This window comes from Cucumis melo, chromosome 4, assembly GCF_025177605.1.
Source record: "Cucumis melo cultivar AY chromosome 4, USDA_Cmelo_AY_1.0, whole genome shotgun sequence".
In the NCBI taxonomy this organism is placed as follows: Eukaryota; Viridiplantae; Streptophyta; class Magnoliopsida; order Cucurbitales; family Cucurbitaceae; genus Cucumis; species Cucumis melo.
This window is the reverse complement of record NC_066860.1, coordinates 29,850,640-29,866,855: the sequence shown is the minus strand read 5'-3', so window position 1 is coordinate 29,866,855 and position 16,216 is coordinate 29,850,640. Positions and strand designations below refer to the sequence as shown.

Sequence of the window (16,216 nt, the reverse complement as noted above, 5' to 3'; positions counted from 1 at the left end):
ATGAAACTTCATATCCATATTATAAAACTTGTCTTATTGCATAAATACTAAATTAAATTTGGCAACTTGACTTTAACTTGGCATAAAATTGTAACATTTTAATACATAGAAACTAAATTCAAATCAAACTCAAAAGTAAAAAAAGATTAGGAGGAGAGAAATGAAAAATTATACTTAAAATAGAAATTAAAAAAAAAAATAACTTTTAATTTTTTCCTAAAGTTAATGATGAAAAGGTAATGGGCCCAAGGAATGAGAAATGAAAAAATGATATATTTGAGATTAGGAGATAAAAGGAAATTCTCAAATTGATGCATCAATTGATTTGGTTCTCATCCTTTTGCTCTCATTCTTAGGGTATCATATTCACATACTTTTTGAAGAATTCCTATTTTTAACCTAAAAAAAGGTATTTACCTTATAAAGGAAACTTCTTTTTTTTTTTAAAAAAAAAAAAAAAAAAAACTATTTTTCTAACTTCTTTCTTATTTTTTGAGCTTTTTAGGTGAAAAGTTCCACACATTAAAATTATATTATTTTGTCGTTCATTCAATGTCTTCAATTTTACATTCTTCTACTACAATTTTTCAAAACCTAATTTCATTTTTGAACTTTAAACCTTATTTTCATGTGCATGAAATTATTATTATCTTTAAAAGAAAAATTGGAAAAAACAAAATTTAATTGAGATTTCTTGTAAGAATTGGAAACTTTAAGTAAAAAAAATTATTATGAAAATTCTCTTAAAAATTAAAATTTTGCGAAAATCCAATAAATTTCAATTTTATAAATATATTTTTTAAACTCAAAATTAATAATAGTAAATAAAAATAAAAAATATCTCTTTACAAAATCTTAGACCCTAAACCCTAAACATTTACGTAAATTCTTCTTTAAAATAACTAAATAAAGCTTACAAGAAAAGGTTAGATTTGGAATCAGGTAAAAAAAATTAAATTAAAGGATAAAAAATAGAATTGATAAAAAAAAAAAAAAAAAAACTACAGCAATGTTTTCGAGTATGCTAATTTTCTACTAACTAAGAAGCTTAATGAAAATTTTGTAGTAACCTTACAACAAAAATTTTGGTTAGTTTAAGTTTTAAAAAATTGAGTTCGTATATAAGATTCTCTCGGAAGTATTCCTAAAAGCGAAACACAAAATCAATTTTACGAAAAAAATCAACCTTCACCTAAAATCAACATTGCAAGAAGAGGTTGACTTTCTTGTAATCTTACTAGAAGGCGAGGTTTACGAGAATGTCAACTGTCACATTCTCCCTCTCGATTTAAGTAGGTAAATTAGAAGGGGGTGTGACATCAACCTTCTCGTAAAATTAGTCAATATTCTCGTAAAGTTGATTTCGAGGAATGTTTCTTTTACATTAATGTGTCTCAGAGAATTTTTGTTTTAAAATTTTTTCTTTTAGAAATAACAAATCTACCAAAAACATTGGCTAAAACAAGAAACACTTTGATGGAGAACAAAAATGGTACTATTACCATAAGGGACCCTCAACATAAAATCTCAAAAACCAAAGAAGAAGTTAGGAAAGGTAGTTTTAAAATCGATTTAATTCTCATCCCTTTTGTTCTCTTCATTAAGTATCGTATTCACATACTTTTTTATTTGTTGACATTTATATATTATCAATCTCATTTCGCCAAATATTCGCAAAGTAAATCCATCTTTTAAATATTCTCTTTTGAAAATGAAAAGCTTTTATTTGAATAATAAAATTGTTTAAATTGTCATCTTCTTAACCAAGTAAATTTTTTTTCCATTGACGTCGAGATGAGTTTGATTCTTTTATCAACCGTGTCTAAATCATAGAAACTTTGGAGTAAGTATGTTAAATTTGGAGCTAGGTTGAGTGGGATTCTTGAAAATTTTTATGTGAGCGTGTAGAAAAAACATAAATAAAAAAAAAAAGAAGAAAAAACTATATTAGTTTAGTTTGTAGAGATAAGTAGTTTAAGACAAATAAGAATAACATCGTCAAGTCATAGAAGATGCAAAATTATCGGTAGCATGAAATGTGGAACCATAGTTTAGAACTTTTAAACATTACATGATGTTAAAAAATGAGTATTATCACTAAAATAAAAAGTAAAATTTTATTGTATTTATAGATATTTTTTTATAGACTTTTCATTTAAAAAATTTGAAAAAAAAACAAAAATAAAGAAAAATCAAATGGTTATAAAATAAGAATAAGCCTCTCTTTTGTATCTAATATGCTTTTCATTTTTCAAAACTCGTTTAGTAATTATTATTTTTTTTTTTGTTGTAAAATTTAATTTTGTTTTCTCTAAGTTTTCTATTTTTTAAGACTCATTTAGAAACTATTTAATTTTTTCTTTTAAAATCTACTTCTGTTTTTTCAGTTCTTAAAAATCAAATATCGTGCCTATTTGGCTACTTTCTTCGTTTCTGTTTTTATAATTTACAAAGCAAAGAGCTGATTGATAATTTGTTTAGTTTTCTATTTTTTTAGAAACTGAAATAAAAATATATATATCTCTGATAATTGTGTTTAAGAAAAAACGTATTTTTTTTTTAGAAATGATCAAAAATTGGAAAAAGAAATATATTACTCACAATTTATCGAAAGATGAGGTGTAATAAATTTTGTAATTAAACCCATTGTTTTTTTGTTTTTCTATTTTTGGAAAACCTAAAATTTTCGTGTTTTTAAGATGAACAAAAAAAATTGATTACCTTTTTAGTTTCATATTCTTTTTATGAAAATAAAAAAAAAACATATTATTTTTGCAATAATTTCCTATCTTATAATAATCGTAGAATCATATATTTATTAAATTTCTTTAAATTTTGTATAAAAAATCAATACAAAAATTAAACTATTTACAAAAGATAACAAAAAATTATGAAAAAAAACTTCAATGAGTTATAGAGAATTTACCGTATTAACTTATATATATATTGCTATTTTTGAAAGATGTCTATATAATAGCATAAATCTGCATATGGTATTCTATACCTAACAAGATTATGCTAAAATTTCTAAATGGCTTCGATATACGATTTTTATGAACCATATAAATCATAACAAGGTTGTTATATACATATACACATGCACATTCCTGCATTGTATATAGAGTTATTAGTTTTCACGATCAACCAACTAGAGAGAGGAACGAGAATTGAAACTATAACTTCAATTTAAAAAGAAAAAAAAATCATAGATATTAATTATCATTGAATTATTCGATAAGTATTCTCTTAATAGATTAGAATAGAATAAAAGGCATAAGATATTAATAGAGAAAATACATGAAAAGATCAATCTTGTTGAACATCTTCCAAGTTCTTAAGGAAGTTTTGGAACCATTTAGCTGAGGCCTTTGGGATTCTTCCCAAATTGTTGTGGTAGAAATCAATGTAATGGAGACCAAAGCGATGTGAAAATCCCATTGACCATTCAAAGTTATCCAACAATGACCATACAAAATATCCTTTTACCCTTCCTCCATCCCTACAATAATTTTCAATCATACATGTGGTCAACTAAAACAAATCTCAAATAACCATTCACATTAAGAAAACAATATATTTAGTACAGAAAAAGAAAACAAAAGTAATTTGGTTTTAGTTACTCACTTGATTGATTCGCTAATACTATAGAGATGATCGTTGAAGTACTTGATTCTATCTTCGTCATTGATTAATTTGTCCATGGGAGTTTTATCAAAGTCAAGACATCCTACAAGGTAAAATGTAATAATTAAATGATAAAACCTTAAATGTAAAATATATTACGTAAAAGTGTGAATTTTTCAATACCATTTTCTGTTATGTAGATAATTGGATTTTTGTAATTGTTCTTTACATATATCAACATATCTTTCAATCCTTGTGGATAAGACGCAAGCCATGACGATGGGCCCGCCTACAATATTGTTAACACACAAATATAATTAACTAATAAATATTAAACTGTGACAGACAGACTTTTTACGTCGCTATATCGTAATCAATTAATATGTAGATACTAGATATTTAACATTGATTACCTTTGGACCAATGGGGATTCCATCACGCTCAGCTGCAACCAAAAGATTTTTTTTTTTAATTTAAAGTTTAAAATTTTAATTAAAATAAGGCGATGGAGAGTCACACACTAATTAGTATATTTAAGCTAAGTTTTTGAACATATAATTGCATTGCATGATTAGTTAAAATTGAGAATATAATATAAAAAGTTTGAGATTAGACATATACTTGTAATAGTTGCACATAAATCAGTCAAATAGCTTGGTTCTGTAATGTCTTCACTAGAGCTGTCCTTTACATAATTAGTTGTGTAGTAATTAAATCCAAGAAAGTCAAAGGATTCTCTTATCAAAATGGTCTCTTCTTCTGTGAATTTGGGCAATCTTTCCTTCACAACACTTCTCATAATTGAGGGATAATCTCCATAAACAAGTGGATGCAAGAACCTATTAATTCCATCCATGCAAATTTTTTCAATAATAATTAGTCAAAAGAAAATATTATCACTCTACGCCATGGCATCCATCTTAATGGATAATCCCCATAATTGGAGGAGATAATCCCTATAGATTAATGGATGCAAGGACCTATACCATACAAATTGTTTTTTTAACAATAACTTAGTTAAGAAAGATAATCATTTAAAGATCCATTCAATAACAATTTTGTATTTTATTGTTTGTTGGTCGATAAAATTCATCTTTGTTTTATTCATTGGTATATAACTTTCATAACTTGATTGACTAATATGTAAGCTTTTAGTCCAATATTTATAAAAGGAAACTCACAGTTTTTGAAGACTAATACAAATTAAATTTTTGGAACTTATTAAATTTGTTTTTCAAATTTCCCATTTTTATTTTTAGCAAAGTTGAAAATCTAAACCATAAAAAAGTACTGTCAAAGAACATATGAGAGTAGTAGAAGTAGTGTTCAAAATAATATAAATAAGTAGTTATAAAACGAGAAAGATCAAATGATTGTTAAATGAAAACGTCAACGTTGTAATCAATTTACTAACCAACCAATAGAAAAATCTATGACTCGACTTGTTGCTCTTTTATCTTCTTCACCATCTGAATATGGAACACACCAATTTGAAGCTTGTACGATTCCAATTTTGCCCTTTTGTTGTGCCTGAAAATCTCGCACGACAATTGTGGTTAGAAAATAAATAATTAAAGTTTCATTTGATAACTATTTCAGTTTTGTACTTTTTTTAATTTTAATTTTTTTAAATTTATGTCAGTTTTGTATTTGATATTTTCACCGTGACTTTTATTTTTTATTTAGTTTTTTATAATGTATAAGTTTATAATATAAACTACTTGCGCTACCTATAGTATATTTGACTTATTTATTTACATTTTAAAGATATGTTCAAATGTGATCGTAAGTTTTGAAAACTAAATACAAAAATGGGTTTATGTGGTAATCTTTTGTTTTTTATTTTTAAAAATTAACTTTTAAAAAATAGGCGTGTTTGATAACCAATTTATTTATTTTTTTTTTAAAGAAACTTGTTCTATAATTATTGTAGAAAAATTGAAAAGAAAAATAAAAACTATAGAAAATATATATTTTATTTTTAAAAAATATAAAACAAAATAAGTTATCAGATCTATAAAGTTTTTGTTTTTAATAAACAAAAATTTAAAAACAAAAAATGGAAATGTGGTTACTAGAGAAGAATGACTCAGAAATTTTGTTTCATTTTTGGAAATTGGTTTTAAATTTTAATTTTCTTCAAAAGGGATTAAAGTTATTGGGAAAAATTTCAATGATTTTTAATTAACCTTTTAATTAACTGTTTTAAGTTTGATGTTAACTAATTTAGTCTCTAAAATTTTGTAATGGACAATGTAGAGACTTTATACTGTCCCTATGCTCATTTGACAACCACTTATCTATAATGCAAACATCTCACAATGAGTGGAGGTTAATTAATTAATTTACTTTTTTTGCATGGCTAATTTGTTGTCATAGCAAAAATAATCTTAATATTTTATGAGTTATTTAAATAGACACCAAAATTAAATTTCTATGACCAAAAGTTATACCTGATATTTTGTCTTGTAAAGCTTGACCACAACTGCATGAGCAAGAATTTGGTTGTGACCAACAATATATGGTTCATTTCCACAATCTCCTTTAATTGAATCAAATGAATGTTGAGAATGACAACTGCAAGGTGCAAATTCTCCACGCACGTAACTTTGAAGAATGAATATGTATGGTTCATTTAGGGTTATCCAATGCTTCACTCTGTCTCCAAATTCCTTGAAGCAAAGCTCTGTATAGTCTTGAAAATCATTTCTACAAAAATATTTATAATTAAAACAATTCCTTCCGAACATTATATATTTTTAAAATATATAATTGATGTAGTTTTGTGCAATGACTTTTTAAATTATCATTATACGTTAATATTTTTGAAGCGCAACCTAAGTCTCACGTTGACTCGAAAGGGAACATTACTGATATGTAAGTGAGAACAACTATCTCAATGCTTTAAATAGAACCAAAAGTAGTCTTGAGATCAACTTACACCCAATATATACACTTGGATCATATGCCATATTGTGAAGATTTGTAGAGATTCATTGTCTTTTTATTTAATAATTATTTATATGTATTATAATTATCATTTTAAAATACTTATTGACTATACACACATTTGAAAAGCAGTTGTTTTCAAATATAAAAAAGTAAATCAAAATATTTTTTCATATATAACAAAATGTCGTACACAAATCTACACTAATAGACTAATACTATTATTTAAAACACATCAATCCCTTAACAAATAACCAAACGCCAAAAGGATATATTACAATGAGATTATCGGAATTATAAAAATGTACTTACATAATTTGATCACTCATGAAGCCTTGATATTCATCTTGTAAAGATTGGGGAAGATCCCAATGGAAAAGTGTGACATAGGGTTCGATACCTACCCCATTATTTTGTTAGACAATTGATGTAAAAGAAATTGTTACAATTACCCTAATTAACACTAGAGAATCAAATTATATTGAAATAGCATGTCTACCATTTGCAATAACTTCGTTGATGAGATTGTTATAGTACTCTATTCCTTTCTCGTTCACCCCTCCACTAAGCTTTCCATCTAAAAAATACAAAGAGAGATTAATCAAAGTATATTGTAAAATAATTATGGCTATGTTATATAATATCTTATGAATTCAATTCAATGAAAACATATTGGTCTTTTTGTGTGTCCTTACTTGGCAAAATTCTTGACCAAGCGATTGAGAATCTATAAGCATCAAAACCCATTTCTTTCATGATTGCCACATCTTGCTGCATAAAATTAGCATATACAACTCCATTAACATTGTACTATCAACTATGAAGTTGATGGTAGAAAATTGCAGCAGAAAGTTGAAATAAATGTGGAACTATTTTTTCTTTTGTTTTTGTTGTAGTGAAAAATCAAACCTAAAACATCCTCTTGTTTTATTATGTAGCTAGCAAAAAAAATATATCGATTAAATTTTGAGTTAGGTTGAAATACCTTTTAGATCTAATCTAATTGTTCGGATTATTAAATGAGGAGCAAAATATGTGGGTGGTTCGAATTTATCGAAAACATTAATAGAAATAAGTAAAATGATATATTATATGAAAAAAAAACTTATTTAATTGTTTTTAGACATTGGATTAAAATCTGCAACACAATTTCAACTTATTACATTTACAAAAAAAAGTTTCCAAAGAGTTAAAAAGAATATTTTTTTTTAAAAGGGTTAAAAAGATTTTTTTTAGAAAAGTTGTTCATGCATGCACGTGTAAATTTCCAAATCCAAATATTATTGTAAATTTGAAGACCTCCAAATGTTTGCATACATCCAAACTCAAATATCAGAAGTGTAATTTTTCGATTCAACCTCTGGTTGTTTTTGTTGACATTAATTTCACAAACCTTGTAACGATTATATGAATCAGCAGCGACATCTCCATTGCTACCATCCTCAATTTTCTCTACAATTTTACAAAATAATGCCACTTTGTTTATACAATGAACAATAATAATTATTCAATTTCATGTTTGGATTGACTTAATTTCTAAATTGTTTAGAAGTGAAAAAAGAAAACAAAAAAGAATTGTTTATAGATACTTAAAAGGTTAATCCAAACGTACATTAAGACTATCGATCGAATGAGATTAGAAACCTGGATGTTTGTGAGTGAAAGTATCCCAAATGCTCGGTCCTTTTCCATCCGTAGACGCAGCACCTTCAAACTAAACAAAACCATATAAACATATAATAAATCAAATTAGCTCAATATACTTTTTGTCCTTTGAATTTGAAACTTGTACAAAAATAGTTACAAATAAAAACTACCTCACCTGGTAAGCAGAAGATGCTGTGCCAAATACAAAATCTTGAGGAAAACACCTTCTCTTTACTATTAAATTATAACAACTTAAAGAAATTAGTAAAAGAAATTGGAATGTTATATATACATTGATAAAAAAGAAAAATCAATAGAGAGAAGTTATTTAACCTGAATCCATAAAGGGCAATGTTACTCTCTCTTGTTATCCTAAAGAAGAACACAAGCAATTTATATAGAACACTCACCTTTTCATTTTATTTATTTATTTCTTATTTATTTTTAGATGAGAGCAAAGTAACTTAGCTTTTAGATTTTTTATATTTGGGTTGAATTTACCCTATTAACCTCAATTTAAAATTGTAGCGTAATATATTGAAATAAAAACCACGGGTGGAATTTATTTTCATAACTTTTAGAAAATAAAAATAGAATATATTTGAGATTCGGAGAAAAATGTGATAAATACTTCTTATGAACAGAAAATTCTCAAATCGGTATTCATCGTTGATTTGGTTTCCGTGTGGAACTCTCGTGGTTAAAATCTTAAAAAAGTAAAAGAAAAAAAAAAGTTAGAAAAAGTAGTTTTTAAATGGATTCCATTCTCCTCCATTTGTTTCTCATTTTTAAGTATCATATTCACATACTTTTTTTTTTTTTTATTATTATTTCTTGTCATCTATTACTATGTTGATGTGGCCTATTATTCTTGAGTTAAACTATTTCTTAAAGAGGTTGTTCCTGTGAGATTTCTAAAAAAATGTGCTTCGTAGAATTGAACTTATGCTGATGTTTTGATTAGGATGCAATGTCGCTCGTTCTTTAGTATTTGATCATTTGATTCTCGACTTTAGGAGTTAGAGAGTCTTATAGTTCTTACGAGAATTCTCTCTATACCTTCTAGAGTAAAAATTTCTTTCTCTGTTCAAATAAAGAAAACTCCTCTATTTATAAAGTCCTAAGTGATCTTTATGGGCTTGGGCTATGTTGGTTCATGGATCATACTCATGGGCTCAACCATATGAATTTGGACAATATTAGAAGCTTATTTTTAGCCTCAATTGAACTTTAGCTCAATAAATAATATTTAATTTAACCAAAATAATTAACTTGATCTCATGGTCATGATGAAAACATGTGACATCATTAGAATTGAACAATTTATGTCTTCAATATCAAATTGAGACACATGTCAACTTTTAATTGGTCCCAAATTCAATTATTTATATTTTTTATGTTAATTTAGTAAATGAGGAGACAATTCGTGCAAAAGTTGATTTTAATTTTATTCCTTTTGAAAATTAAAGGTTCTTATTCGAGTAAAATTGTTTAAATTGATATCTTTCTTTTTTTACGAAATTAAATTTGTTCCGATGTTAAAGTTGAAATTAATGAGCTTGGTTTAGTAATATTGACATCATCTTCCTCTATAAAGGTTCAAGTTCTAATACCGCAGCCAATCAAATTTGATGATAATTCTCTACAAAATGTATAGTGTTTTTCAAAATTAAATATCATTGTTTCACCTAAATGATTTAGATTCATCTCATCCATATAAAAATATAAGCTTTAATCAACATTAGAAGATTTTAAAAGGAAAACTAAAAAAATAATATATATATATATATATATATATATATATAATTACTTTTCTCCTATACTATTTATTATTTTTCACATTCCTTAGTTCTTAAGTTTCAATTTGAGGGAGAGAACTCTACTTCTTTTTTTTCTTTATACAAAGTTAATATCTATTAAGATATTATTGTGCACCCTCTAGATTCTCATATCATATCATATCATATATATGTAGTATCTTGTTCAAAAACAAATACATGTGAAAAATATTTTATACATATATTTCTTTAGGATTTTGAAGATAAATATTTACTTTTAATCTACCTTTCTTTTCCCTATAGCACTTAATTTTAATTTTATATATATGGATATCACGAATTCATTTTATTAAATCTCAAAATTCGTCCACCAGACAAATACATGATCATAATAATAAAAAGTTGAAAATTTGTTTTTGCACGATCTAAGTAAAAAAAAAAAAAAGATTTTAAATTAGATTTTAATATTAAGAAAAAAAGAATTGATTTTAGAGTGTGTATATTATAAGGATTTTTTTTTAATTTCAAGATATGTTGAATTTTTAGTTAAATTTAAAAAAAGAAAACAAGTTTGTATATATTTAGTGAAGAAATCCTTAATGATTTATTTACTTTTAAGTTTTCATGGTAAAAGACGTATAATTTTTTTGTAATCTTAGAAAGTGAAATTTATTTTTTTAAAAAGGAAAACTTACCTATCGAACACTTTTATATTTCTATATTTTTCTTTTTAATTTAATTTCTATTTAGTCACCACAAATGTTTCATTTTTTATTTTTGTGTTTAGTATTCATTTTGATTATTAGGTGGCAATATTGTATACTTTCCCACAATTATAAGCTAATCTTACTCGTCAAATTAAGCTTAATTAGTTCAATGGTAATCAAAATTACTTTTCTTCCAAAAGTTTGAAGTTTGATTCTCATTCTTGAAACTGTTGTATTCAAAAGTTTAGTAAATTTAAAATAATTATCAACAAATAATTTATAATTAAACTTATTAATAATGAAAAATTAATGAAAACTAGCTGATTATAATTCTTTTCATTCTTAAAATTATTTAATAGACATTACATGAGAAATGTATAAAAAAATCGAGTTTAAGAATATAAAATTTTTAAAGTTAAAAACAATATGAAAACAAAACTAATTAAATGTAAAAATGTAATATTTTATAACCTAAGGAACATTATTAATATTATTATGAGTATTAGTATTTTTAACCTTATAGGTACACACTTGTGCTCCTAACGTAGTTTTTTTTTATATGCCACTAAATAGAATATATGAGTGATGATAATATGGAAGGTTTTTCGATGATGCTATATTAGTAGTATTGACAAACAATAAAGTAGTCTTTAATTGTGATTTAGTTCTTGGTTGGTCCTTGAATCACCCATACCAAATCGAACTTTTATCTCTATATATATTGAACAATTATGTTTTTAAAAAATAATACTTTAGACAATTTAGATTTTTAGAGAAAAAAATTCAAAGAATTAAAAAACTCATACGTAAATGACCGCTCTGTCCCTGACCAAAGCTTCAACCGCCTTTCTCCCGGCGACTAAAGCACCGTCGAAAGTGGCGGATGTCAAATAATCACCGCATACGTAAAGCCCATTCTCCACCGTTGGATCTTTCATCAAATCCCATGGTGGAGATTGATTCGGTTGCGCAAACTCAATCCTATACGTTCTCAGATGCTTCCACCCCTCAACCGTCGATTCCCCAAACCAATCTCCCATCTCCCGGATAACCTCAGCCGTTAGATCCTCATCTTCAACACCCTCAAATTTCCCGATCAACGACACCGATACCAGCGCCTTATCCGGCGGCCCGTACGACGGCGCCACATTCGTCGCAAAAAACATGTTGTTCACGATCCCCTTCCCTGATCCATTCAGAAACAATACCGGTTCCTTCACCGGAATCCTATCTCGATCCGCCGTGAAATACACACACACCGTACTTCTCGGGGGTTTCCGGTTCCCGATTTTTCGTCTTCCTGCCAGTAATCTTTCCGCCTCAGGTTCCTCCACCGCCACGATCACTCCCATTTCGCTCCTTATAATTTCCCCACTCTGTAACTTCACAATTGGCGATTTCGATTTCGATGAGTCATCGAAATCGACGGAGACCACTTTGGAATTCAGTAAAATAGTCTCCGGTGGAAGATTGAACGCCAGTTGTTGAGGGATTGCGCTGATTCCGTCGGCTGGTAGAGTATTATCGCCTAGAGCAAGGCATTTGAAAATGAAATTAAACAATCGGGAGGAGGTTTCCAATTGGGTATCGAAGAAAATTCCACCAAAAAACGGACGGAAGAATCGGGAAATTATAGAATCAGAAAAACCAATTTGCTGAAGAAAATCAATGGTAGAAGCCTCGTCGGCGGTGAAAATTTCCTCATCCGCCTTGGCAAGGACTCTGGCTCTGGTAAGCCCAATGAGCAATTTGTCAAAAACAGAGCCAATTGGATTGGATAGAGAACCGAGAGAGTCAATGAAATGGCGCAAAGGATCGGCGACGGTGTGGAATTGCCGGTCGTAATAGACAAAAGCACCGGAGTAGAATTTTTGGAGGCGGAGAGATTGGTAATTGAGGAGAGATTGGGCTTCAGGGTATGCGGTGATAAAGATTTGGAAGCCGCGATCGAGGAGGAAGCCGTCGACGAGGTCGGTGCGGACACGACCACCGACGCCGTCGGAGGCTTCGAGGAGGAGGAAGGGGATGTTTTTGGAGCGGAGGTGGGTGGCGGCGGCTAAGCCAGCCAGGCCGGCTCCGATGATGACGACGCTGGTTTGGGTGGGTTTTGGAGGGGAAAGAGAAAGGGAAATGGAGAAGGATGATCTGGGTTTGAATAAATGGAGGCGACGGTGGGAATGGATGGAAGAAGAAAGCATAGATGTTGCGACGGCGACACTCATTGCTGAGTTTCCGATTTCGTTGGAGTGTTGTTGGTGTGGTGGCGATTGCCATGGTTAGTGATGATGGTAAGCTTATCCATTTCTTCATTTGGTTGTTATTCTATTAATGCCACGTGGCGCTTTGTTTTTGGATTTGGATTTGGTTTTTTCTTTTCTTTTCTTGTTTTGAAGAAAATTAAGTTAGCTTTGTTATGTGTGAATCTTTTAACTCCTCTATTATAGTTGTTTATGTGTTTGTTTTATCATAGATTCTTTTAAATTGAAAAAATTTGTTGCCATCTCCAACATTGTCATTAGGTTAATACCATAGAAGATTCTACTTTAGTTTAGGTAGCATTTGCCAAATAGTTAGAAAAAAAAACCAATAGTGTGTTTGGATTATAATTTCAAGTGTCTAATTTAAAAAATAAATTATTTTGAAAAATTATGAATTTGAACCTTTTGAATCTTAGTTCATATAGATTTCAATTGACCTAAACTCTAACAAAATTAAATCATAAATTAGCCTAAATAGAAAATAATGTTTGGAAAAATATTGGGTTGCTTAGTTACAAGTAGTGAGTTTATCAAGTGGGCCAATTAAACCTACTTGTACTTGGCTCCTTTATTGGGCCTAGGACTTAGCTAGTTATCCCATTAGGGGCGACGAGAAGAATAGCAAAATCTAAGGTTTACTTTGCATAAATGATAAATTTATTTTTAAATTGTCAAAATAGCAAAATAGTTAATTTCCACATAATAAATGGGATAACTATGCCTTAAATGTCCCTACCTACTTTACGATATAGACTCCTAAATACAATAGTAAGAAAAACCACAAATACCTGTAATTAATACATACTATGCACTCCCTTCAATTTTCTAATTTTTCCTACAAAAAAATAAATCATCTTCTGCAAAGCTTTCTGGCGTATTTGTTCTTCCGTTTTTTAAAGGCTTTCCGGCGCATTTCCACCGTAGCTTTCTCTTCCCTTTTTCCAACGTCGCTTTCTCTTCCGTCGCTTTTCCACCATCGATTTCTCTTCCATCACTTTTCCACCGTTTGCATGCCCTTCCTTTTTTAATCGGTTTGCACCACCCAAAGTATCAGTGAGTTGTTTCGTTTCACGCTTCTGTTCCTTCTTCAACCTTTGGATTTTTCCTCTGTTTTCTGCATGTATCGGTAAAAAATACCGAGTTCTCAAAATTTTCTTCAAATTTTCTCCGGTTCTAACATTATTCAAATTTTTAAATGGCTTTCCACCCGCACCGTCGCTTTCCACCGTCTTCTTTTAGTACAATTTTTTGTTTTGCTTAATTCTGGTTGATTGTCTTCCGGTGAATCTTCTATTTTGGTTTCCCTTAATTCCAGTTGGTTGGCAAAATTAAAGATAGATCATATTTTATTTGGCATGATTTTAGGGAGGGTTGAGATTTGATTATGAACTTAAGTATCCATTATATTTGCTATAATTAAATCACATTTTATTTCGCATGATTTTAGGGAGGGTTGTGATTTGATTCTAAACTTAAGTATTTCCATTATATTTTCCATAATTTTAGGGAATGGTTGGAATTTGAATTAAATTTTACTTGAGATTTGAAATTTGAATCTTTTAAATGATTTTTCGTTACTTTTTTAATATTTTTGTTAATAGTTAATTATTGCATCATCTTTATCATTATTTTAAGAAGTATTCATTGTATTAAAATTATAGGACATTAATAGCTAAAGTTTGAATATATAATTATTGAAGGTAAAAATCGGAATAATTAGGGGATATTGAAACCAATTGAATATGTTTAGGGATCTTTGAAAGAATATAATAATTTTTTGATTTAGTTAATAATTATCATAAGTGGGTGTGTTCACAAATACACTGTAATCGAATATGTAATATTTTATTTGATTTTTCTCTCTCCTTAAATACACTATATTTGAATCTAGACAGTTCTCATCCGTTGAGTTTTATTTGATCATTGTCGAGGAATTTCGATATAAGTAACATAATCCAAGACACATCCTTATCATCAACAATCCGAATGAGTTTTGAATTGTTGCAATCTTTTCGGTAAACGGTCAACCTAGAGACAGAAACTTCTGAATTTGGAAAAAGTCTACGTTGGATACAATTTGCAAATTCTTGAAACGAGGATGAAACTGGAACATATACATCAAGGAGGCGATAGTCAATATACCGGCAAGACTCAATCCATCTACCGTCGAATACGGTCTTCACTCGTTGTAAAGCCATGGAAAAAATTCAAAGGGAACACGTTTATCGAATAAAGTATTCACTGCTAGATTGTATATAGAAGGGATGAATATTAAATTAAATTATTGTTTCATATATTATACAGGTACCTGTTTCATTTGTGGGGATCACGTTTTAATTTGATGTAATGATCAGATATTATGAAAATATGGTAGACAAGGGCAAAGAAATAAAATGTATATAGCATAATCTTACGAATATAATGTTGGGAAGACAATATTAGTTATTTTTCTAAAGTAGTTTAGAATATAAAGATGTTAAAATTTCAAAAATAATATGCTTTGCTCCGTTTTTCGTTGAAATTTATGTTTTAATGGTCATGAACGTTCCGGTAAAATTTCAAAAAGATTGTCTTTCGTTGAATCTTGTGTTTTGGTTTCGATTAATTCCGGTTTGTTGGCAACATTAAAGATAGATCATAATTTTAGGGATATTCCCAATTTTAGGAATAATTCCGGTTTGTGTTTTGGCATGATTTTAGGGATAGTTGGGATTTGAATCTAAACTTATGTATTTCCATTATATTTGCCATAATTTTAGGTAGGGAATGGTTAGAATTTAAATTTGAATTTTAGAGATTTGAATTTTGAATGTTTTAAATGCTTGTTAGGTTTTTTAATGTTTTTGTATATGGTTAATTATTGCATCATGTTTATCATTATTTTAGGAAGGAAGAATTCATTGCATTAAAATTTTAGAACCTATTCATTGCGTTAATAGCTATTGAAAGAAAAAATCGGTAGCTAAACTTTGAATATATAATTATTGAAGGGAAAAATATGAATAATTAGGGGATATTAAAATCAATTAAATATGGTTAGGGATCTTTGATATAATATAATAATTATTTGATTTGGTTAATAATTATCATAAGTGGGTGTGTTTACAGATAGACTGTAATCGGCTATGTGATGTTTTGTTAGATTTTTCGTGTTCTTTAAATACACTGTATTTGATTATGGACAGTTCTTATTCGTTGAGGGACATTTTCGATCGAAAAAGGTTGAAAATTATTCCAGACAGTTAGTTTTGCC

General features: G+C 28.4%; 2 protein-coding genes across 2 annotated transcripts; both read right to left on the bottom strand.

Moving 5' to 3' along the window:
* Window positions 1-3,185: 3,185 nt before the first annotated feature.
* Window positions 3,186-8,700, bottom strand: LOC103486919 (beta-glucosidase 12-like). The gene is made up of 14 exons (XM_008445076.3): window positions 8,554-8,700; window positions 8,396-8,454; window positions 8,218-8,287; window positions 7,967-8,025; window positions 7,269-7,344; window positions 7,073-7,150; window positions 6,886-6,973; window positions 6,078-6,333; window positions 5,039-5,154; window positions 4,246-4,463; window positions 4,038-4,069; window positions 3,808-3,913; window positions 3,625-3,727; window positions 3,186-3,499 (listed from the first exon to the last, which is right to left on the bottom strand). Exons 1-14 carry the CDS (start codon window positions 8,561-8,563, stop codon window positions 3,307-3,309), a joined length of 1,464 nt encoding a protein of 487 aa, XP_008443298.2. The 5' UTR covers window positions 8,564-8,700; the 3' UTR covers window positions 3,186-3,306.
* A 2,696-nt stretch (window positions 8,701-11,396) lies between these two features.
* Window positions 11,397-13,204, bottom strand: LOC103486921 (15-cis-phytoene desaturase, chloroplastic/chromoplastic). Its single transcript, XM_008445078.3, has one exon. It carries the CDS (start codon window positions 12,925-12,927, stop codon window positions 11,506-11,508), a length of 1,422 nt encoding a protein of 473 aa, XP_008443300.2. The 5' UTR covers window positions 12,928-13,204; the 3' UTR covers window positions 11,397-11,505.
* Window positions 13,205-16,216: the final 3,012 nt, after the last annotated feature.